The sequence below is a fragment of the Zeus faber genome (assembly GCF_960531495.2).
Source record: "Zeus faber genome assembly, chromosome: 7".
Lineage (NCBI taxonomy): Eukaryota > Metazoa > Chordata > Actinopteri > Zeiformes > Zeidae > Zeus > Zeus faber.
In genome coordinates this window covers 13,213,670-13,238,264 of record NC_137203.1, presented here as the reverse complement: position 1 = coordinate 13,238,264, position 24,595 = coordinate 13,213,670, and the positions used below count along the sequence as shown (strand labels likewise).

At 46.1% G+C, this 24,595-nt stretch overlaps 1 protein-coding gene across 1 annotated transcript in view; it reads right to left on the bottom strand.

Annotated features, from left to right (window-relative positions):
• Positions 1-4,838: 4,838 nt before the first annotated feature.
• The window catches only part of pde4d (phosphodiesterase 4D, cAMP-specific), a gene marked incomplete at its 3' end in the record, with an annotated part of 34,666 nt that continues 14,909 nt past the window's right edge, over positions 4,839-24,595 (bottom strand). The window contains exons 6-15 of the mRNA XM_080004196.1: positions 20,864-20,976; positions 14,327-14,420; positions 13,107-13,279; positions 10,952-11,050; positions 10,662-10,826; positions 10,323-10,422; positions 7,940-8,094; positions 7,694-7,816; positions 7,086-7,268; positions 4,839-5,393 (exon numbers count right to left, since the gene is read on the bottom strand). Coding sequence (XP_079860322.1) covers positions 4,839-5,393; positions 7,086-7,268; positions 7,694-7,816; positions 7,940-8,094; positions 10,323-10,422; positions 10,662-10,826; positions 10,952-11,050; positions 13,107-13,279; positions 14,327-14,420; positions 20,864-20,976 — 1,760 coding nt within the window. The remainder of the gene's footprint in view (positions 5,394-7,085; positions 7,269-7,693; positions 7,817-7,939; positions 8,095-10,322; positions 10,423-10,661; positions 10,827-10,951; positions 11,051-13,106; positions 13,280-14,326; positions 14,421-20,863; positions 20,977-24,595) is intronic.

Genomic DNA, 24,595 nt, shown 5'->3' with positions numbered 1-24,595 from the left:
GCACTTGTTCTTTCCAGATCCACCGCAATAGAGGAAAAGAATCAAGTGAGTCTCGCAGCCGTGGAAGCCATGATGTGGAGGAACTGCATCACCTGAGTGGGAAGCTCCACGGCCTCTGGGGGTCAAGTGACCATTTAGGGCTGAGGTCCATCCAATGCACCCTTGGAAGATGCAATGGAGAGATTCGGGAAAAACAAACTTAGTACGGTACTGGCACTAAAATCAGCCTCACAATTGCTTCCTTATCTGAACACCCCTCTCACATAAACAGAAGATGGAGCTGTTCTGCAGGAATAGAGGATAATAGTGTCATTGTGTTTTCACAAAAAATGATTTATGAGCAAATAACATGCAGCAGGCAAATTCCATTCAACATAGAGTGGAATGAAAACAAAGAAAAAACACATTTTTTGGCGTTGATGCTCCATGTATTTGGACGATATATAAACAAAAGAGTGGAAAGGAATATAAAGGAACGCAGAAAAGAGTAGAGAGCAGCTAGGGTCCATACACAAAGGTAAATAACTGGCACATGATAGAGACATCATCAACATGCAACACACCCACTCGTCTGGAAAATGTCCGGTCCAAATGATTAGGACATTCTCGTTCACACATACGGCTTCTCCGGGTAATGTCCATATTATTTCAGGGTGGCAGTGCATGTGTGAAAGCAAGCTTTAGAGTTCATGTTATGCTCACTGACTCAGAAAAGACGTGAACCCAAAAGCACGACACCAAAGGGATCGGGTAATTAGTCAAAGTCCACAAGGTTTATTCCAGCAAACAGGCAGAGGTCAACCAGGAGATCAGGCAGAGGAGGCAAACTTATCCGGCAGGAAACAGGCAGAGAATCAGGGTCCAGGGGATCAGGCAGAGGTTCGGATGGAAGGTACACGACACAGGTAGAAAGGCGGGAAAGCTGAGTGTAATGCAAGAGACAATCCGTCAGAGAGCAAAGGGAAGTGGATTAGTGTTTATACTGCGGGAGGAAACGAGGGAATGAGCAGCAGGGCGAAGGAAACCAGGTGGATGGAAGGGAGAGACAGCCAAGCAAGAGGCAGCGGGCGGATCTGAAATGACATGGCGTGAGGAACGACCAGGTGAGAGTAAAACATGGAAACATATGAGTGAATGAAACAAGTATAAATACTGGGAGATTCATGACATTATATTTGTCTTTTACGCACCTATTACTTTTTGTGTGCTTTAAATATGTCTTGCATTCAGGACATGCTAGTCTCATTCGGTTTTCCCTGACTAAACAAAGTAAATAAGTAAATAATAAATAATAATCTTTCACTGTAAATATACAGTGAAAGACAACAAGATGTAAAGAAAGAGACGACAGAGTGAGCAGAATCAACCCATGCTTTTATTTAATCCATTGCATATAAAAACATTTTTTTTTCATTCGTTTTATCAATTTTTTTACGTAAAGTTGTATGATCTACAGTGCTATCCAATAGACTGCAATTAACAAGGAATCCATTAAAATAACCTTTTTTAATTGTCTTGTGAAAGTTCCAGACAAGTTGGCATTCTAAAGACAAAACCCAAAAAATAATTTGTCCTGAAGATCTTTTTTTTTTTTTCTCTTTTTTTTTCTTTTAAAGTTACAGTTTGTGTATTTCCTTTCATTCCATAAAAAAATAGAACACATAATGAGAAAAGAACCTACTGTTTCCATTGGTCCAGGGCTGTTTAGAATCTACAGTATGTGTGTCAAAATAAGAGTCCTCCGTGCGGGACAGTGATGCACACACCCACCTCCCACCCCACCCCACCCCACCTATCTCCACGATACAGATACTACGCCTACCCCCCCCACCCCACCCCCCTCCCCCCGTTCAGGCGGATAGATGTCAGTGTTTTGTTTTTTTTGGGGGATATTGCAAGGAGTATTATGAGTGTGAGAGTGGGCCGAGCACACGCGAGCAGCACAGCGTCCGTGTTGCAGCCAGAATTAATGCAGCAGTGGCTGAACATGCAGACGTGTCTCCAAGCCTCGGTGCTTTCAAACGGGCCGCGGTCGAGGAGCGACTCCACCCACCCGCCTTTTTTTTTTTTCTTTTTTTTTTTAATCGTCCCTCCGCCAGTGTTTCCAGATCTGGTGCAACCCCCCCCCCCCCCGCCCGAGGCCGATCTCTAGGACGGTTGGAGCTTTTTCGGGATGGTGTCGTCTCCTCTGAACCATAGTTCTTTTAACTTGTGGCTGACCCTGAATCACTAAAAACCTTACCCCCCAATTGACGACGATAGAATTCACAGCAAGTACCACCGTTTTGATTTTCCACAAAGTAAAATTGAGTTTGGCTGGAAAAAGAAAACCAAAGAAAAAAAAAGAAAAAAAAAAAAAAAAAAAAAAAAAGGCAACGTTTTCCCCTCCGGTTCCTCGTCCGTGTCTCTGTGTCCGACCCGAGCCGCCGTGCTCACTAATGCAGCAAAGATAAACTACAAAAGCAAATAAACAAGAGTATAAAGGAAATGACATGACAGAGTATAAATTAAATGACATGCGTTTAGTTTAAGGCACAGCCCATGGGCCAAGGAACAGATTCCTTTTTAAAAAACAATTTGGCTTTGACCCTCTCTTGACTGAGCTAGCTCTCAGATAAGCGACGCAGCGATGGATCATTTTACACTGAAGAAGCACGTTTCAAACATTCTCTCAACAAGAGGTACGTAATACAGCCACGCCATCACCAAAAGGGATGATAAGAATTGATCATTTACAACAGACAGCATCATGATAATGACAATAATGATAATAATAATAATAATAATAATAATAATAACTATATAGTATTTACAGCACAATAAATATGTTTGTAAACAGCGATTAAACCATAAAAATTGTATAACAGGTAAGAGCATTGGGTGAAGATGAAAAAAAAAACTTGGCACAAAATTTTGAAAGATTAAAATAAATATGTTGAAAAGACACTTTTGTAAAATATGGTGTTAAAAAAACAAAACAACAAAAAAAACTTTTTTTTTTTTTTTTTTTTACACTTGCAGATTTGTTTTTTCTTTATGTACACATAGAGGGGGAAATGTTAGTTGAATACCCAGGAGGAGTCCTGCTACAGTGGAATAGTGACGGTACCACGATATCGCAAGAGAGACGCGAAAAAGTCACGGCCAAATCGTAAAGAAATGCAGAGCGGCGAGACTTTTGGCTGAGGTGTCGAAGTCTGAATCTAAATACTTTAGTGTTTTGCTTTGCCGGGGAAACAAAACTAAATAGCGCAAGTGGTGACGTACACGCATCATCAGTGCATTGCAATATCTGTTTCTCCAGAATAAAAGTTCTACGACGCAAGAAAGCTGATTGTCTTGATTTCCGGTGGAACAAAAACGAGGACACAGAGTGGGTTTAGTTGTAGTTTTTGTACGGAAAAACAAACCTAACGTAATAGAAGACGATGTCGATTGATACAAATGAAATGTGTGAGGTGATCGACAGAGAGGCTTTTACAGCTTGTGTGTGTGTGTGTGTGTGTGTGTTTAGAAAAACCCAAAACGTTAAAGAAGAAAAGCTCTCGTTACGTAAAAATCTCCGATCGCTTACCGTTACCATCTCTGTTCCACCCCGACCTCCGCCCTTTTCTGCCCAAAAGGTGCATCCCGAACCCAACGCGCAGCCACGACCACAATGAAACGTAAAAGGCTTTCGGAAAGAATTTGAGTAGAAAAAATAAAAGCCGACCCTCCGCGGAGAAAAAAAACGTGGCCGTGGAAAGTATTTATCCGACGCTGGGATTCATTTCGGCGGGTGGAAGCGACGCGGCGCGGGAGTGTGTGGCGAGGGACGCCGTCGAACGGCGACGTGAGGAGCGAGTGCAAACACCTCCTCATGCAATCCATCAGGGAAGGAAAAAAAACCTGCTAAAAACGCTCGGAAAACCCCGCCGGGAGCCGCTCCTCACGGCGACACGGAACGGAACGAAAAGAAAGCTCGGGGCAGAAGCGAAAGCCGGGGGGAGTCCCCCCCCCCCCCAAAAAATATCGAAATCTCCTTTTGACGTTACAGTAAGCGGACACGAAACGTGACGTCTGGGACGGCGTCGCGGCGGTGACGTTTGAGCCTTGTTTCAGTCAGGGTTTCAAGGAAGACTTCCACACCCGCGACACACGCCCCCAAAAACACCACCACCAACAAAAAAAAAAAAAAAACAACAGTCCCAGCATTCATCACCCCGCACCCCACCCCCGTCTCCGCCGCGCGTCTCTCTCTCCCGGACTCTTCCGTCCCGGAGCCGCAGCTTCTCCCGCGCTCGAGGAACTCGGCAGAACGGGCACTTGGTTAGAAACAGAAAACACTCGATAAAAACCTCCGGCAGAAGGCTGACGAGGAAGAGAGAGGACGACAGAGCGGAATCCGAATCGTGGAACGTGGTCGTGAACACACACGTGCGCACACACACACATGCGCTACGGACAGTGATGGAAAGGAGATTTTCCTGAGTGCAAAATAACTGGTAGAAGTACCGGTGGAGCGTTTAATGAAGCCGAAATGACTTAGATGAGAGTTGACCAACAGCCAAGAGGGATCGGGCAACAGTACGTGTACACACACACGCACGCACGCACGCACGCACGCACGCACACACACACACACACACACACACATACACACACACACGGACACGCACGCACGCACACACACACACACACACTTTGGAACCACAAACATAAAAGGTAGAAAAAATAAAAATAAAAAACAAACAAAATAATAAACAAAAATAATAAAAAAATAAACCCAGAATATTCTATAAATAATCACCTGCCATTACTAAGTGAAACAGTTCAGTTTGTGTTGTCCCCACGCACTGCTATGTATCGATGGGTTCCTCCTTCCCCTCCTCCTCCTCCCTCTCCTCCTCCTCCTCCTCCTCCTCCTCCTCCTCCTCCTCCTCCGCCACGGAGGGCGTCTCCGCCCCCTCGGCCACGCCCGTGCCCCTGCCCTCCTCGTCCTCGTCCTCCTCGCCCACCTGCTCGTCCAGAGGGATCTCCGTGGACTCGGAGTCCTGCGTACAGAGCGTCTTGGAGTCGCTGCAGCTGTTCTCCTCCTCCTCCTCCTCCTCCTCCTCCTCCTCCTCCTCCTCCTCGTCCTCCTCCTCCTCCTCCTCGGGCTGGCTGCCGCTGTCCTTCTCCGTGTCCGACTCGCCGTCCTCCTCCAGCGTCAGCTCGAACTGGAACTTGTCCCCCCCCGGCGGGCGGCTGCCGTCCTCGGGCTCGTCCAGCGCGGGGGACGGGCTCTGGGGGATGGTGCTCTGGTACCACTCCCTGTTGTCCTCCAGTGTGTCCAGGATGTCCTGCGCGTCCGGGTGCACCAGGTCCGCCCACGTCTCCCACAGCGGGTGCACGATGTAGTCGATGAAGCCCACCTGGGAGGAGGGCGAGGGTTGTTTTAAAATCATAATATTTTTACATCTTGGCGTTGAGCTCGAGTTTGGTCAAAATCGATCTACATTTGGAGCGGAAATTATTGAAAAACTGTCGTCTTTTCATTCGTTTCAGGAACGGGTCGCTTTGTGACATCATCATCCGAAGTTATATAAGTCCAAGCTTCTCTCTCCTGCTACTAGGGAGTGCGACGTCTAGACAGACAGCTTGAGCTGATGCTGCGTTTAAAGGAAAACTCTGAAAACCGTAACTTTTTTTTTTTAACAAAGCCCCTATAATCGTTCAAAGAAGACGTTTTCACACCGCAGGAGGTTCGAAGGAACCATTGGAGGAACTGACCTTTTCTTTTGTGTCTGCACTGCGTCATCCAGGAACGACGGTAATTCTTAAAACACCGTTCTTCAGTGATATTTGAACTGAACGCCAGAAGAGCAACATGCAGTGACGTTAAGTCCATGTTGATTGGTCCAGATGTAAGTCCAGTGTTTGGAAGTTTTATGACTTGTGCTGCGTTTCACAGAACCCGGAAAACTGTAATACATACCTAAAACGAACAAACTGGACCCAGTGTATTGCTGCCTGCAGCTATATTTATTATTACATATTATTATATTATATATATATATAATATATATTATTATATTATTACATTTCACTGCATATATTACATTTCACTGCAACTTTATTCTGGTTCACCATGGTCCGCCTGGTCAGTTTTTTCACAATTTGGCACATTGATAGGCGTTTAAAAATTCTGGACCAATCGGACTGTGCATCTAGTGCCACCATCAGGCCAAAGTCACACTTTTCACATGGCCATATCCCATTTGTCCCACAGTCACAACTCAGTGTCATATGATTTGTCCAATTTCAACCAAACCAACCTTTTAGATACCTTGGATCTCCATTGTTCAGAGTTATCAAAAGAGACTCTCCAATATGGCCACCACAGGTGCAAACGTATTGGGGAAAGACGCCACATAAACAGGAAGTAAGCGTATGTTCCGAACACTTGGAACACTTGGAACTCCATGCAATTTGATACAAATGTCTTATATTTGATTATCTTGGCCACTAGATGTCTTATACAGCTTATCTGTGCTTTAAGCAGCACCATGAGGCCAGAGTCGCACTTTTCAAACATGCGTACTGCTCACGCCTTTTGCTCTATGATCCAACTTCTTCTTCTTTGGCTTGACACCCGTAAAGTACGACAACTACCAGCATAACTTTTATTATTATTAGCATTAGCACTATTGAAACTTATTATTATTATTATTAAAATAATTAATATTTTCATTCTTGTTCAGTATTGCTGTTGGTCTTATTGTAATACAATTATTGGCATTATTTTCACTACAATACTGCCCATTGCACCAGACTATTACTAATAAACCGTATTTACTATGACAGCATATTTAGTAAAACTATCATCTATTTTCACACTGCTGCTATTTACAACTTGTACTTTATTTAAGAGTGAATATAAATATAGTTTTTTAGTCACATGTTTTGCTGCTATTTATATTTTCGCAAAAAACGTGTTGAAGAAGATCTCGACGTGGTTTTCTTTTTAAATCCTAGTATAATATGTGCTCAAATACCGTATAATATGTGTGTGAGTGGAGATGTGTTTTCTATGTGGGTCCCGGTGTATATAATTGAGTCTTTACCTGGGTCTTCTCCACGGAGGCATTGTGTTTGTCGCACATGGGGCTGATCTCCATCCCCCGCTCGCGCTCCCGGTCGCCCTGGCTGAAGAACTCCTCCATGATGCGATCCGTCCACTGGCGGTACAGCTGCAGCGGCTTGGTGGGGTTGCTGAGGTCTGCACAGTGCACCATGTTCTGCAGCACCTGGACACGTGGCAAGGTAAGATAAGTTAAGATCACATAAGACAAGATAAGACAAGATAACATAAGATAACACAACACAACACTTTCAGGTGGGAAACCCAGGTGTTACAGCAGCAAAAACAGTGCAAGTCAAGAAAGAGATGAAAAAGCTCAATTTGATAAAAACAACACAAGTCAAAGTCAAAGGTAAAAAAGTCATAAGTAAAAAAAAAAAAGCAAAAAAAAGTAGAAAGAAAACAAAAAAAAAGTAGAAAGTAAAAAAAACTACCACGGTGGATACAATATATGCGTTTAGGAACTTTAAACTAGACCATTAACAGTGCATGTTTCTCCAAATGGGAAGAAAAACAAACAAACAAAAAAAACCCCGAAGGACGATAAAATCCTTCTCTATAATATTCTGTGACGCCCCGTCCGTGTCTGACCTGTATCCTGTCGGAGTAGTTGTCCAGAAGCAGGACCCCGGAGCTGGTCACCTTCTTGGTTTCCACCATGGTCTTCAGGTCAGCCAGCAGGTTCATGTGCTTCGACATGTCAGTCGCCAGGACCTGGGCACGGACATTCATTACTAATAATATACAGAACATGGTCGTGTTTCTCTCATTACTGTACGTGTTGTGTCTTGGTGCTAAAAACAGGACATAAGTGTCCTGTGCCGAGTGTAAACGTACGATGTCGATGACCATCTTGCGCAGTGATTGTCGCTGTTTTTTGGTCAGGTTCTGGAAGATGTCACAGTTCTCCTCCTGCAGGAGCTTGAAGCCCACGGCCAGGTGGTGGTTCTCCAGCACGGAGGAGTCGTTGTACATGAGCGCCAGCTCCGAGTCTGGATGGAGGAAGAGACGTTTGAGTCGGCGGACGCAATGAGCCTCAAAAGCACGGGTTCAGACGAGATGGAAAATCGGGCTCGAAACAGCTTTAACAGGACAATTTTGTTTGTTGGTTTTGGAGGTTTATTGCATATGGGAATATTTTTATTGTTTATTGTTAATATTTAGGTTTATTTTTTATTGTTTATTACACATGCTTGGGTATATTATTTTATATTATATTTTATATTTTATATATTGTACATTTTTATGACCTATCTATCTGAAGTAGTAACCAGAAAGTCTTATATTTGTGGCTATTCTGCAATTTGGGGAGAGGGAGGACAGGAAAAGCCTCCCCCCCCCCCCCCCCCGTACGGTGAGGTTTCCCCACTGCAGGTCGTCTGAAGGTCCTCTGGCTGTATTTACATTTTCCATTAAGACGCATTATCCTCGGCCGCAGCGGAGAGGAGAGGGGATCCTGCTCGGCTCAGTCTGCCTCGCTGCTGGGAATCCCCGTTGGGCGAACGGGAGGGGGAGGCCGCTGTGTGTGAGACTGTTCAAAATGTTCATCTCAGTTCATCTCAATCAATCAGTTTTGGGGTTTGTATTATCTGTAATAAGCGCTGGATGTAAATTATACACGTGTTTCACAGTTTTTTGATCATCTGTAGCTGAGAACCAGTGTTGGTAGTATTTTTCTACAGTACTTAAAGTAAGTACACTTTTTTATTTATTTTTTACATTTTTTTGGTCATTTATTTTATTTATAATACAGAGAGACAGGAAATGGGGGGAGAGACACGCAGCAAATGACCGCAGGCTGGATTCCATCCGGAGTCGCCGCAGGAGTTTTGCCTAAATGGTACGTGCGCTTATCCAGTTGAGTGTCTGGTCTTAAGTATCTGTACTTAAGTAGATTCAGTTTTGGAGATGTTTGACTTTTACTCCACTTCATTTCACAGCAAAAAAAAACAGCTGTTTTTTTTCCAAAACAGTTGTGTAACTTAAGTAAAAAAAAAATCAAATTGATCAATGACTGTATCTATTACATTGATACAGAAAAAAGCTTCAGTCGCACTTCATGTCGTGTGATAGACTTATAGGCTCTGTGATATCAGGGCACTGGATATGACAAGTACTTTTACTTCTAATGCTTTAAAGCACATTTAAGAGCAAGTACTAACATCCTTTTACCTCCTGTAAGTAGAATGTCAAGGTGGTACTCTCACTTTTACTCAAGTCATTTAGCGTCGGGGTATTGGTCCTTTTACTGAGGTAAACCCTCTGAGTACCTGTCTTCCACCACGGCTGAGGACCAGCCAAACACTGGGCAACGGCATACACACCATGTGAGGCCACATATCTCAACTAAATTACACTGAAGACGTCATTCTTAAAAGCAGTGTATCCCAATCGGCAGGTTCAATGTTGGAAGAACCACTGGGGGGCGCCATAGGGGCGTCCCTGTATATGTTCCCCTAAAACCTCAGCTTGGTGGTGAATGACACTGAGGTCAAGACTATTGATCCTTACCGATGAACTTCAGTGTTCTTCACTGCTTTAAATCACACATCCTGGCCGCCACACGTGAGAAGAAAACGTGCGCTTGTGCACTGAGTAGGCTTTGTGTGTGCGTGTGTGTCTGTGTGTGTGTGTGTGTGTGTGTGTGTGTGTGTGTGTTATAGTATCTTTAGCGTAGAAATGAGGATGCAATGATGAGTTATGAGTGAGGTATCAGCATAGTTTTTGTGCCAAATACATCTGTGTGCATGCATTCCCACCTGTGTGTCTCACTGTGTGTGTGTGTGTGTGTGCATGCATTCCCACCTGTGTCTCACTGTGTGTGTGTGTGTGTGTGTGCATGTGTGTGTGCATGCATTCCGACCTGTGTGTCTCACTGTGTGTGTGTGTGTGTGTGCGTGCATTCCCACCTGTGTGTCTCACTGTGTGTGTGTGTGTGTGTGTGTGCATGCATTCCCACCTTTGTGTCACACTGTGTGTGTGTGCATGTGTGTGCATGCATTCCCACCTGTGTGTCTCACTGTGTGTGTGTGTGTGTGCGCGTGTGTGTGCGTGTGTGCGTGTGTGTGTGTGTGTGTGTGTGTGTGTGTGTGTGTGTGTGTGTGTGTGTGTGTGTGTGCGTGTGTGCGTGCGTGCGTGCGTGCGTGTGCGTGCACACTTGCGTGAGGCTGCTGCTGAGCGGCTGATGTAGCCGCGAGCTCTGCGCTGTATTTAGACTCACTGGTGTTGATGAGGAACTGGTTGGAGACTCCAGGATGGTCCACGTCATGGATTGCACTAGCGAAGATGGCAGCGAGGATCTCAAGGTCCGTGAACACGGCCTGGAACACGGGATCAAGGACGGGAGGGGGAGAGAGAGGGAGGGAGAGAGAGGGAGGGAGGGGGAGAGACAGAATTGATGAGAGAATCAGGTGGTGGGATAAAAATACATCACCAACTAAGAGCCATTGATTTGGCTTTGAGCTAGAATTTGTTTGAAGCTAGAAGTAATAGCAAGGTGTGTGTGTGTGTGTGTGTGTACTTATGGTTGTGCGTGTGTGTGTGTGCGTGTGGGCCTCACCTCGAGGGCAGGGGTTGATAGCAGCACGTGAGTGGACTGGGTGACGTCAGCAGCATGGATGTTGTTGTGGTAGGCCACGTCGCCATGGTAATGGTCTTCTAAGGTCATCAGGTATGTTATAAAGGTGTCGAGTGGAATTTTGAAAGTTTTTAACAAGTCTCTCTCCTACGGGAGCAGGGAACGGTGAGAGGAGGAAAACGACAATTTCACCACCAAATCGGCACGATTAAAGAATAAATGAGCACAAAAAAACAAACAAACAAAAAAAAAAAACACCTTGAGTGGCTTACCTGGAATATCGTGTACATCATGACCGTTAGTGGCCGATTCCCAGAGAACTCTGTGATTTTGAAAACGTTAAGGCCCCATTTATTCACATCCTCCAGCTCCTGAGGAACACAACGCACGGAGGAGAAGACATGTTTGTTGTATGTTAGTCGCGACCAAAATGTGAATGACATTTTTGAGCCACTCAATGTCATTTCACAAAAAGAATAGTGCAGAAATACACAATGCCTCCACGCACTGTTCACGACAAAAATAATGCAACAGAAGTCGAATCACAAGTTGAATCACAGGAGAGGCCTACATGCTTTTTAAACAAGTTCAAACCGGCGACGCTCGTCGGGTTTCGAGAATCTCAATTGGACTTTACGAAATATGACATCAAAATCACACTTTTCTTGAAATTAAATTAAAAGGCGGACCCTCAATTACAGGTATACAGTATATGCTTTTTAAACAAGTCAAAATGGTGACGCTCATCAAGTTTCAAGAAATGTAACTGCAGCAGAGATACATACTGAACAGCGTTCTAATTCGAAGAATATTCAGTGGCACTTTACTCGAACCCTTCATCATCAGGCTGACACGCGGAGCTACGTTTGGGGGAACTAAGGGGATAACCGGGGATGCTTCCTGCTCCCGACAAGGAGTCTCAAGGCCCGGGGCCAAGGGTAGACAAAGCAACTCTGAGGTGGCGCTCGACGTCCGACGTCCGACGTCCTTCGTGCTCAGCTGGACCGGAGCCAGAGACACTGCAGGTGGTGCTGAACGGTGGGAGGCTTTTGGCTGCACCAGTCGGCGAGGCGCGGAGACTCATCGCCGAACCGCGCCGGGAGCAGGCGGAGGCCCACCTCAGTGGAATTCCCTTTTCCGCCTCCGCTCACATGACCGCTCCACCAGCCGACTCTCTTCGTTGCCTGGCGACGCGGCGCGACGAAAACACGATTCGTCCGCAGCGCCATCTTCTTTTTCGAGCGCCTCGATTTCATCAGGCTGTTCAGGAAAACATGGTGTCCCTTTCCCTCGCATAGACACGTCAGCGAGATGAGCAACTAAATGCGATATCTGTTCGGAGTTCGTCGAGGCAAGAGAGCACCTTTCCCCTCCAAAGGCCAGCGCACTTCCACCTGAGACAGCGCCCACCCAACATCCTCCGAAGTTGCACAGGCCTCTCGATGCAAAAAAAAAAAACAACAAAAAAAACCAACGGTTCCATGTCGCACGCGGCGCCTTTTTCAAGTATTCCCTTTACCACCCCTGCAAATTTTTCTCCCCCCGGTCGGTTCACTGAGGCAGCGCCACGGGTTGGGATTCCCACGCACACACCCCGGCTGAGGCCCACCGAACCCAAAAGTACACATCCACAGCGGTGAAAATGTAGGTGTGTAGCGGTGGGAAGGTTTCGGGCGCAGAAGAAACTGCTCCTGCGAGTCCTCCACCCACACACGCCTCACATAAAAACATGTTAAATTGCACGGTTAGCTGTGCCCCATGGATTCGTCCGTCCGTAATGCGTAGCGAGCGGTTAGGGTTAGGGTTAGGTTTAGGGTTAGGGTTAGGGTCCGTTGTTGATGATGTCATCGGACATTTGTTTAACCCGCCTGCTTATGATATCACTCGGCGCAGTCTTTAGTTTGTCCGCTGCGGAGCCGTCCAGGGTCTTCTGCAATGGTGTGGGGCGTCTTGGCTCTTGCAATACGGTGAGCTACGCTGTAAGATGCACGGGGGCGCCTGAAAGCCCTCCACTGCATTTATAAAATCGTCTTTGAAAGTACTCAACAGTTTCGTCTTTATAAGCCCAGTGTTTCGTTTTCTAAATGGCGTTTCACTGGAGCAAACGCTACTGCACATAGACTGCGTCATGGGAAACGTATGTCCTTCAAAATAAAAGCACAGCACCAGAAATTCTGGAGACTTTTTCCCCTCAACCCATTTTTGGGTCGCAACCCACCAGTTGAGAACCACTGGTAGAGACCAAACGTCCGCGCACAGACCCCTGTAGTGTAAAATCAATTATAATAAAAACTATTTTCTGAAATAAAGCCTTTATTATTTTTTTTTTACTTATTTACTTTTTTTTTTATTATTACTTATTTAAGACTTTTATATTATTGTTAATGATAGGTTAATTAAATATTACACACACGCACACACACCCACCTTAGCCAATTCATCCTCTGTCTCCGTCTTGACTCCGAAGCGAGGGATGTTGGAGTTGGTGAGGCTGGAGGAGTGCTGCAGCTTCTTCACTCCACTGATCTGCGACATGGGCTTGTTCTTCTCCTTCTCTTTCTGGTTCTGAGGGGACGGCATCTCCACTTCATGCTGCTTGTCTGCGGAGGGAAAAACAATATGTGGTTCATGGACGAGTCTACTGCTGCCCCCAAATAATACACAATAAACGTGATATATTTAATAATAATTTAAAAAAAAAGAGGTGGCAAAGTACTTCACATGCACGGCACAAACGAAAAGTAGAACAGAAAACAACAGTTGACTATTCATTGTGATGTTATTATGCAGATAGAGGATCTGTGATACCACAGTGAGAATGTTTTTAAAAGTAATCATTAAAAGTGACAATTCTTGAAATCTAAAATGAACTGGTAACCAATAATGTTTGTCTATAACAGGAGTGAAATGCTGCGCTCAAGTTCAAAATTGATCTGAGCTCCAGTGGTGGAAGAAGTAACCCTAACCTTTTAAGTAAAAATCAAAATATCCAGACACAGAAATATCATAGTAAAAGTGAAGATACCTCCTTGACATTTCTACCTCAGTAAAAATACTGTAGTACCTGGCTCTTAAAAGTATAAAAAAGTAAAAGCACTTGTCATATCCAGTGTCCTGATGTAACAGAGCCCAAAATACGGCATAAAGTGCTACCGTGGCTTTATATTCTGAGGATGATGCTAATGCAGATCCTGATTACAATTTACAATAAAATAGGACAGGACATACTTCAGCTATATAATATATAAACATAAATCCTGATTTATTTTTTCTTAAGTAAGTAACACAACCTTTTATAAACGAGTATAAAGTATAGATATTTGATTGAAATGTAGTGGAGCAAAAGTCACCAAAAATGAATATATATATTTTTTTTTAAGTAAGTACGGATAATTGAAAAAGGTAATTAAGTGAAATATCAAAGTACTTGTTACTTTCCACCACTCCCTCTCCTCCATCACGTCGCTGTACCTCTGAGGTACAATGACATCATCAGCGAGTCAGCGGCTCCATGGCGCAGACCAACAGCGTAATCACGATGACGGATCCATAAGAGTTGTAAAGGTTTCATTTGCAAGGATTTCCTTTTCGATTTAGAAGTCAACGTGTGCCACGCCGAGCGGGCCCCTCCCCGCGCCCTCACTCACCCAGGAAGGTGCTGGAGATGAACTCGGACACCTGGTTCCCAGAGCGGCTCATCTCCGACAGGTGAGTCAGCTCCCGGTTCAACATCCTCTTGAACTGAAATGCGCACAAGCACACGCGCGCGCACACACACACACACACACACGCACACACACAAAGATGGAGGATTAGACATGGATTATTTACCACCAAGCCCGCAAGTGAACCCTTGATTATTCACATTGTGTTCTGTTCTATTTCACAATTGTAGACACATAATTGTCTTTATTTGTGCCACCTTTATAATTTGTTTCCCCAAATGGATATCAAAGAGTGTTTCCGCCAGGGGCTGTGAATACAATGAAACTACAATACAATTAATGAAAAAAAATAAAAAATAAAAAAGTAGAAAAGGAGTAGAAAAAGGGGGTTACATGTGTATGAGTGGTCTGTTTATTTGGGGCGAAATGGCCACTCTTCTGGAAATGGGTCATCACCGTTTTATCAGATAAAACATGCAATTATTGAATGATTTGAATGTTTTTTTACACACTAATATTGGATTTTATACAGACACCTTCATACCTCCCAAAAACGTGAGGAAGAAATTATAGAGACATGACTAAAGTCCAATGTGAATGTGATCCATCCGACGCACATTTCTGTTCCCACTTTTGTTCCGTTTCCCTTCCTTCGCTGCCTCTCTCTCTCTCTCTCTCTCTCTCTCTCTCTCTCTCTCTCTCTCTCTCTCTCTCTCTCTCTCTCTCTCTCTCTCTCTCTCTTCTCCCTCTCCCTTATTCTCACTCTGCCACTCCTGAACCTAATTGGAGTGGCAGGCCCCAAATTTAGCCGCAGCCTCTGATTTGAAGGCCCGGCCTGATTGGCGTGGAGAAGAATGTTCAAAATCGGGTGTTTACCAAAGTGATTGCGAAACAAGAGAATTACAGGACGGATTGCAGAATGAAAAAAACCCTTTCACGAAGACAGCCGCAGTATCTGAATCGTCCCGGCTCCAAAATCGAACACGCACGTATCGACGGATCAATATCAAGCTCTTAAAACACAGACTTAACAGTGCGTGGATCTCCGCGTGAAATTTTCTGTTCCGACGTGGCCGCGGAATCAAATCCGTCGGGTCTTGCGTGTGCGTTTGTAAAACCCAGACGAGTTTCCACGGCCGAAATGCAAAACATATATTTATATTTAAACAAATATAATACATTTTAATCAAGCGCGCAACAGGGAATTTTCAACAATATTTAGTGATACCTGATCGTTGGGGGTATTTATTTCAGATTTTTGCTCTCCAGAGCAACACAATTCAATTGCTGGTTCCTGATTATCAGCATTATTAAATCTAAAATCTTATCAGGTTTCCACTCAATAGCAGCATCCATCCCAACATCCACAGTCAAAAAGCATTATCGTGCAAACCGTCGACCGTCGGTGATCGAAACAGATAAAATGATGCATTTGTTACACGTACGCAACGATATCACACAATGACATCACAGCTCATGAGAATCGGAACTGAAGTCCTACCTTTATATATCCCCATGAGACAGAGAGGAGGGAATTGGCTTCAGGCATTTTGACGACAAATCCACAAACTTGATCCAGAAATAGATAGAAAAACCGATATCGAACCCCCCCCCCAAAAAAAAACACGAGTTCAAACGACGGCGAGCGCGGGGAGAGCTCGCCAAGAAGAAGCAGGACGGCGGTTCAATTCAATAAATGAAAACTCAATCCCAAAGACAGTCCGGGGCTGGTTTCAGCGTCGCCCAGTTGAAGAGAGTCCACGCTCCTGCACTGTAGATGCCAGAGGAAAAGGAACCACAGCCCGGGATGCAGTGGGGCTTCCAAGAGAGGAGTACGGCTCCCAAAATATCCAACGAGAGCATATCGCGACCAAACACACCCCATGGTACACGCCGACACACACACACACACACACACACTCACTCACTCACATACAGAGACACACGGCTGAGCTTCTGAATAATTGATGATGGTGCAGATGCTTGGTTGGTGCCAAAGCGCCGGGACAGCAAAACTCCCCCCACCCCAAAAAAAAAATTCTGTCACCAGCTCCCAAACGGGGTCGACCGCCTGGCTGCCTGCCTGCCTCTACTCCGGGCATAGGCTCCCCATATGAAGAGTGCAGGCTGCCTCCCTGACGCTGTCGCTCGAGATGTTGAGCTCATCACGCGCTCTGATTGGCTCGGAATTAGCACAGTGTTGAGATCATCTGCTCAGGGATTGGCCGGGAGGTAAGTGGAAATTCCTCAGAGTATTTATTTTTTTATCACTGTCCTTCCTCCTTCCGTTCTTTGGGCTGAGAAGGGAGGGAGGTGATGTAGGTGTGTGTGTGTGTGTGTGTGCGCGCGCGCGTGTGTGTGTACATATACACATCATCATCAAATCATGTTGTGAAAAGACTATGTGTCTTGTGTGTAAGCAGAGATGACTTCATTCCTCGATGTTGTCATGATGATGATGATGATGATGATGATGATGATGGCCAACCTTCCCAACAATGGCGTTGAGTCATAGCGACAACACACCAAAGAGACAATGGACAATATTGTGACAAAGGTGGTCAATGGAAAACAATTGCGTATGGGTGTGTGTGTCTGTGTGTGTGTGTGTGTGCGTATGCAACTATGCACAGGGCGTCTGCAGGTATCAGTTACAGTTAAATGTAGTCATTTTAAAGAACTTTTTAAGACATTTTAACAACGTTGACCGATGCCGAAGAACTTGACAAACTTTGACAAAAATAAATACATGGATAAACTAAAATTGTCAAGGTTTTTAAAAACGTTTTTATATTACAATCGAGACACCCTAAATGCAAATTCAATATGGCTATTCAATAACGTTTAAGGCCCAACATTGGTAAAACTGAATTTAAGACATTTTAGGACTTTTTAAGGACACACCGACACCCTGATTTGAAATAGAATAATCTATAAACATGATCACCTCTATAGAGTGATTTATACTGTGAAATAAAAAAAAATATGACTATTGTTCGATTTGCATATTATATACATGCGTATAGTTTTTTATTTTTTTCATACAAGAGATAGGGAGCAAGTGTGTCCGTACAGTATCTGTGTATGTGTGTGTGTGTGTGTGTGCGTGTGTGTGTGTGTGTGTGTGGGTGTGTGTGTGTAGGTGTGATGGTCAAGTGGCTGATGGGATTGAACAGGGACCCGAGTGCCCTCTGCTTACTTTACACCTCTCGTCTACAGGGAGCGCTTGCGCTGCGTGTCATTTACAGCTCGGCTGTAGCAGCTGCGACCGCCAGCTAGCTGAGAGCCAACACACACACACGCACACACACACACACACACACACACACCTCTCTTTCTACATACACAGCCAACAGACCTGTGCCCTAGACCACGCACACACACACACACACACACACACGCGCGCGCACGCACGCACACACACACACACACACACACACACACACACACACACACACACACACACACACACACACACACACACACACACACACACACACACACACACACACACACACACACACACACACACACAGAGCTATTGATAGACCAGCAATGAGGTGCAAACACACATTTTTTGGTATGAATCAGAACGTGTCACACCAAGTGTAGACGTGATTTGTTATTTGTTTCGGGGAGTGGACAGAAATAGCCGTTCCCTGTACGTTACCCACGACTCCACAGATGCCGTCCCCGTTGCTTGCGCTCGCTGTCCAACAGTGGTTTCTGTGGCAGATGTCGCATTTCACGCAGACAGAAACACACACACACACATCAGTCTTTTGGCTGATGTCTAATTGGTTGATGAGAGAGAATAATGTTTTTGGGCCAAAGCCGAGTCCGGGGGTGTGGTGTGAGAATTCACCCAAGGCGTTTAACGGCAATCAGATAAAGTCATGGCGGAAACGTCAAAGGAAAACAAGATAGTGTGTTCTTGGCTGGGTTCAGGCTGACAAGGCACGATATACCTTCAACTTGTACCTGGGCCACAGAAAATACGACTTATTTAAACGTTGTCTCCCGTCGTTCACAACTTCGCTGAACGCTTTGCTTTTGAGAAACTTATCACTCTGCTGCAGCTTCTCACTGTGCTTGAATACAGTCCAAACACCTAAGCCTTAAAAAAATGATTAAATCTCCTTTTTAAAAAAAACTGAAACAGACACTATGGTCACATGTATTAGTTAGGACTACTTTTTGTACTTGCTGCAGTGTGTCTAAAGCAGTGTCTTCAGGTTGGTCAAACTTCCTGTTTCCAAAAAAGCTTAAAAAAAGTGCAAAATCAAAATAGAAACACTGGAAAAAAACCCTGATGAAATGTACAATTTGCGACCATTTTCCCCCAGTAGAACTTGAAAAAAACAAAACGATATTGCCAGATTCCCATAAAGTAAACAGCATTTCAGCACAGCGAGAAACTCTAGCAGAGTGGTAAGTTTCTCAAGAGCAAACCATCAGCGAGGTCGCCCTCTGGATTTATTAAGAATGGGAACCGACGTATTAATAAGGCCTTTAAAGAGGAGAAAACATGGATTTTTTTTTTTAAATAAATAAAAAAAGCATCGGTGATATTTTTGTCGATTTCTTTCCTGAAGGCATGAACCGTTGCTGTCCCCGGCAATATCGTCACAGGCGCACCGTTTACGTAGACCCTCCAACGCTGTAAATAACAAAAAGGACGTCAGCGTCCATCAATCTGCTGCCTCACATTCCACCCGGGGGTTGCGTCGGGTTCGGTTCAGCCGATCGCCGACTCATGTTTACACGGGCTGCGCCTTGGAATTCTACTCCACGGGGACGACAAAGTGGTTGCTAAGACAACACGGCTTTTGTTGCCTGATTTCATAATAATGGCTTCAATCAAGAAGTGCTTGCGTACACTCTCCGCAGGGAAACTTTGCTCCTCGGTAAATAAGACGGCTCACGTTGCCGTGCGTTGCCGACTATGTCATTTGTCATTCGCGATGGTTTTTTAAAAATCTCTTCCCTTAGATTGTCCGATTGCCGAGCAGGGCTTTGCGTCAACGCGCCGCGCACGGAGACGCACGACGCTGTGCGAGGGAGACGGAGGGCTGTTGCATCTCAGGCACCGCCGCGTGCGCATGTGTGTGGACGCACACGTTACTGGAATGAGAAGGCAGGCCTCGCTGGGGCCGGCGGTTGTTGCCATGACGACCGCGGATAGCTGTGCTTGACAGGCGATCGGCGAGACGGCCGCGCGCCGACGACGCTGCGGGCCAGAGGATCTTTTTTCACGTGAGGCCGAGCTCCCGCCCACCACACGTCTCCATATCTGTGTCTGGAGTGCGTGTGTCCGGCGTGCTGAAACAGTCGGTGCCTTTCTTTTGTCTCCTTGTCTCTCTCTGCCGTCCATCCCTCCCCCAACCGTGACATCATGGTGCGTGTGACATCACCGGAGCCCTGAGCTGATCAGCATGCAGAGCACCACGCCGCGCCCCCCACCGCCGCCTCACTGGAGGGGACTGGGCATGCTCAGTGTGCGGCTCCCTGACTGCATGACGATGCTTCTGCTATCACCAGCACCAATACACACACCAACCCACACACACACACACACACACACACACACACACACACACACACACACACACACACACACACACACACACACACACACACAATACAACAGAAACACCTTGACGTGCGCTCTTGCGCCCCGACCGTAAGAGAAGCCCCTGCGGCCCGTATCACAAACAGAGCCCGTCCGAGCGCCGTGAGGATCACTCCCTCTCGTGGAGGTGGAGAACGACAGGGTTGCACCCCAGGCCTACATGCTAGCCACTCACAAGAGATAAACACTTGAGGATACAAATATGGAAGCGAGTTGGTAAAACCTGAGGAAGCGCGGGGCCGCCATCACGGAAATGCAGAGAAGGATGGTGTAGACAGGAGAGTGAGAAGTAAAGATCTAGCATCTATGAGTGTTTTTTTTTTTTTAATCATATTTACACACTGTGCTGAGAATAAAATGTCCAGATTTGATTTTAAAGCATCAGGTGGAGGAATACGTTTGTGGTACAAATGATTCCATCATTTTGGCAGCACTGAAAAATAAACAATATACATTTCATACAATTCCCAGACCCAATTGTATAGAGGGGAAGACTGCATAAAAAAAATTAAATAAACCTTGTGAGTGAAGCCCATAATACTTCTTGAAAACTTGAAAAGAGTTCCAGAGATTTGTACTGTAAACTAATTGCTCCTAATCCACCGTTCCATTTCCCAGGAGTCCCGTCCTGTTAACCTTCAGCACAGCAAGTGCACTGAACTGCATTCTGGGTAGTTAGCCGATGAACCCAACTATCTCAAAGTAAATGACACGACACCACCCTTTTCACAATGCAAGACGTCAAACCCAAAGGTCAAGGAGCTGTGATTTTTTTCTTTTCTGTTTCTTTAGATGGGAGTCATTCTGTCGGATCCTAAACTAGGACCGGCGACAAAAAGTTCAGAGTTGCGGGCGGCGGCGGCGGCGGCAGCGGCAGCTCTTCTTACCTTGTTGGAGGCCATCTCGCTGACCGAGTGTCTGGTCTGCAGCGTCTCCAGCTGGTCCAGGCACCAGTCCAGCTCCTCCAGGGTCTCAGTGGCCAGCTTCTGGTAGGCCTCCTCTGCAGGAGCGAGACAGGGGGTCAGAGGGTTAGCGAGGGCCCGCTCCAGAGGGCTACAGGACGGTCCGGGCCCGGGGTCCGCCACCCCACACGCAGCTAAGATGGGACACCCCGAGTGGACACATGGATGACTCTTCATACTGGACCGGGTGCACCAGTTGTGGGTCCGGGGGGGGTCCCCGTGGTCTGACACCACGGACGGGCTTTGGCGGACGGGCGGCAGACAAACCCCGCGGACCTCGCCGGACGAGGGTAATGTTCGAAGGTTCAGGTCCCAGCACTGTCCCGAGGATAGCGAGACTTAATTTCCAGTCAGGACGGTTAATGTGGTGGAATGGCACACATTAATACTTAATCAAAATCGGAGTGTCCAAACGAATGCTGGAGAGTGGGGAGGGCTGGCTAAAATACAACTGGTCGACCCCCGTGTGTCTGACGTATGCAGTCTCTTTGCTTGGAAAAAGGCAACAGCAAAACACAGAGACGGACCCTCATCATCCCCCATGCACGGCACACACACCATTCAGCCTGCACTCAGTAGTCCAGGCTTCTAGGGTTTAGTCTGTATTCCAAAAGAGGGGAGTAATTCCAGTCATGAAGCAGGATGAAGAGCAGTCTGCTTAGCAAGCCCATGTCTGCCAGGGGGGGAGAGAGAGGGATGTGGAGGGCTGAAGGAGAGAGAAGCGGTGGAGAATCCGGCAGGGAGGCTCAGCACCGCTCGGGTTCCATCTCAACGCTGTCCAGGACGGAGCAGAGACCGGAACGGATGCTGCGTGCTGACATGGTTACCAGACACACTGTTCAGAGACATCTTACACCCACGCGTGCGCACATGCACGCGTGCGCACACACTTCCACATACATCCGATGCAAAGCTAACCATAACAGGTCCACATTGTGTCCTCTCGGCCCCTCGGCTGTTAAAAACGTCCATGCTATCCATAAATGGAAGGCTTGTAATCCGCTGCGGTGTGTGTTGTGCGTTCCTATAGATGCTGTGTGTGTGTGTGTGTGTGTGTGCACGTGTTTGTGCGCGTGTGTGCGTGTGTGTGTGTGTGTATAGGGGCTGCTGTTGCTTCGGTGTCCCTGGTAGCCAAACGTGCTGCCCTCCCTGAGCTGTACCTAAAGCCTGAGAGGACTGCACTGTGGATGGGGAAGGGGCAGCGGGAAAACATGGACTGGAACAAAAAGGAGGCAGAGGAATGGAGTCGGAGCAGGGAGCAATCTCACCCATCTACACGGGGACTGAACGCGTTCACGCAAACACATCAAACGGAGAGATCTCAGAGGAGGAGGGTAGAGGGTGCACCGTTGCAGCGGGGCTAAAGACAGCTTCAGGAGGTTTCCCTATGGTGTCCGTGGCGCAGACTTTACAACACTACTTTACTTCATCAGCTACGCCTCCATTTTTCCCCAGAGCTCAAAGCCCGGGCCTTCATTAATAGAAAATGTCACCTTGTCAGGAGGCAATTAATATTGATGTCTTGACTTATTTCTAATAGCACAGGCTTTTAATGCCTTGCGATCCGGGAGGGAATCACTTTGGATTTAAATTGAGTTACACAAACAAGGCGAGACAGAAATGAGGGCTTTAATAAAAAAATAAAAAAATAAATTATGTCAATTGTATTCTTCATCGTAAGTATTTCAGAGTTTTTGATGATGTTTATCATACAGAAATGACAAATACGCAGTTCCAGACGTCTAATTTTTCTCACGCGTGTGAAATCTCTAAACATGCGTTTGTCAAGCGGAGCTGCCACAGCGTTCAAAAAAAACGAATCCCGATTATGTGTTGGAAAGGGGTGTGTGCAGAGCTGTTCCGCACACACGGTTTCTGCACGCTTCTCTGGGCTTGTGAGGCTTCCAATCATGTGTGTTAATCGATGTGACCAGTCCCCAAAAAACTCTTTTGTCAACCCCACCCCCACCCCCCCCCATATCTCCCTTCTTCTTCTCGCTCATTGTCTTTGTTAAAATCGCTCCGATCCTCCCTCCCACCATCCCTCACTTCCGATCTCTCTTTATCTCTTCCAGCGGCCTCTCGGTCGTCGAACATCCTCCCCGCTCATTCTTTTGCTTTCTTTCTTGCTATCCCTAACCTTCTTCTTTTTCCTCCGCCGCCCATTCTTTCTCACAGTCCCCCCCCTCTCTCCCTCTCTCGTTCTCTCTCTCTCTCTCCCTCCCCCTGATGTGGTGTCAGTGGCTGGGGTGCTACCCGCTCTGACAGCAACTGCACTGACGTCAATGACATTCTTCTCATGCTTAGTGCGACATCAGACACCGGCGCTCGGAGAGGCCACTTTGCTCCACAGACGCAGGGCTGCAACCAAACCATGGACCGGAACCGCCCGGCGCTGAACCGGAATGTGCCGGGGAGAGGGAGGGCAACAAAAAAGAAGACAACCCCCCCCCCCCCCCCCCCCCAAAAAAAACCCGAATGTGCCTATGAAAGGAACAAATCGGACTCATTGGGCAAGTGTGAATTAATAATAACTATAATTTGACGGCGGAGAGATTGAAGTTTATGTGTATCGTGTGGCTTTTTAAATATTTTATCTTATATGGATTAAATCTATTTCTAGCTGTGATCATGTTTTCTTAAAATAAATAACTGAAACCATTTTCCAAAGTTGTTTTGGACGTTGAACCCTGTGCTTTAGTGACAGGTTAATTGGCTTACTTCGGCATTTTTGAATAACTATTATATATTTCATTGTAACTGTGCCATATACAGCATATTATGAAATATTATATAGTTTAATAAACTACAACCTAAATAATACTGTTATCTGTTGTAGGTCTGGAGCGAATTAAGACTGTGTCTCTCATTAACTTAACGCAGAGTATCCTTTCCTCTGCAATAGGTTAAAGGTCAGCGGCCTGTCTATTTTTAGAATGTTCTGAAATAAATTTCTTTATTTGATCAATACGTCAATGACAGAAAACCAATAACCGGGGTTGGGGAGGTGGGTGGGGAGCCTAAATGTGGGTCGACGCTAATGCTCAGCTGGCCTCCCTCGGTGTAATTTAAAGTTACTATTAATTACGCAGGCTTTATTGTCCTTCTAGGCAGGGCAAGGCGGAGGCCATCCATGCGAGCCCTTTCTGTCACAAGGAGTCAATGCACTCAAACAATCACCCCGTGACTCATGCCCGTTTACGGCCACACTCACAACGGCCGCGCAACATGTGTTCTAAATATAGTGCAATGTCATCAAATCGCTCTACACCAGAGCGTTAAGTGCACCGTGCTGCGACCGTCGGAGTGGAGCTGAAACGCTTTTAATAGGTTAAAGGTGAATGAGAGGTGAACAAAGATATTTCGAGGCTATGGATTGTCATCGTAGCCCCTACGGCGACAAAAGTGCGAGCGGGCGAGGGGTTTGCCGCGTGTTAGTTACGCCTTTCAAAAAAAAAAATGCATCCTCCTCGACGGGCACGTCCGTCGGCTTCGATAAGTGCGACCCGCTCGGGTGTATTGGATGTTCCACCGGCATTGGCAGCGAGGAGGAAGGCAAGAGGAAAACGACTGTCAAGGACAAGTCTATTCTGGTCAAAAAGCGAGTGTGTGTGTGTGTCTGTGTTGTGTTCTTTTTTTCACAGCCAATCCGGTCAA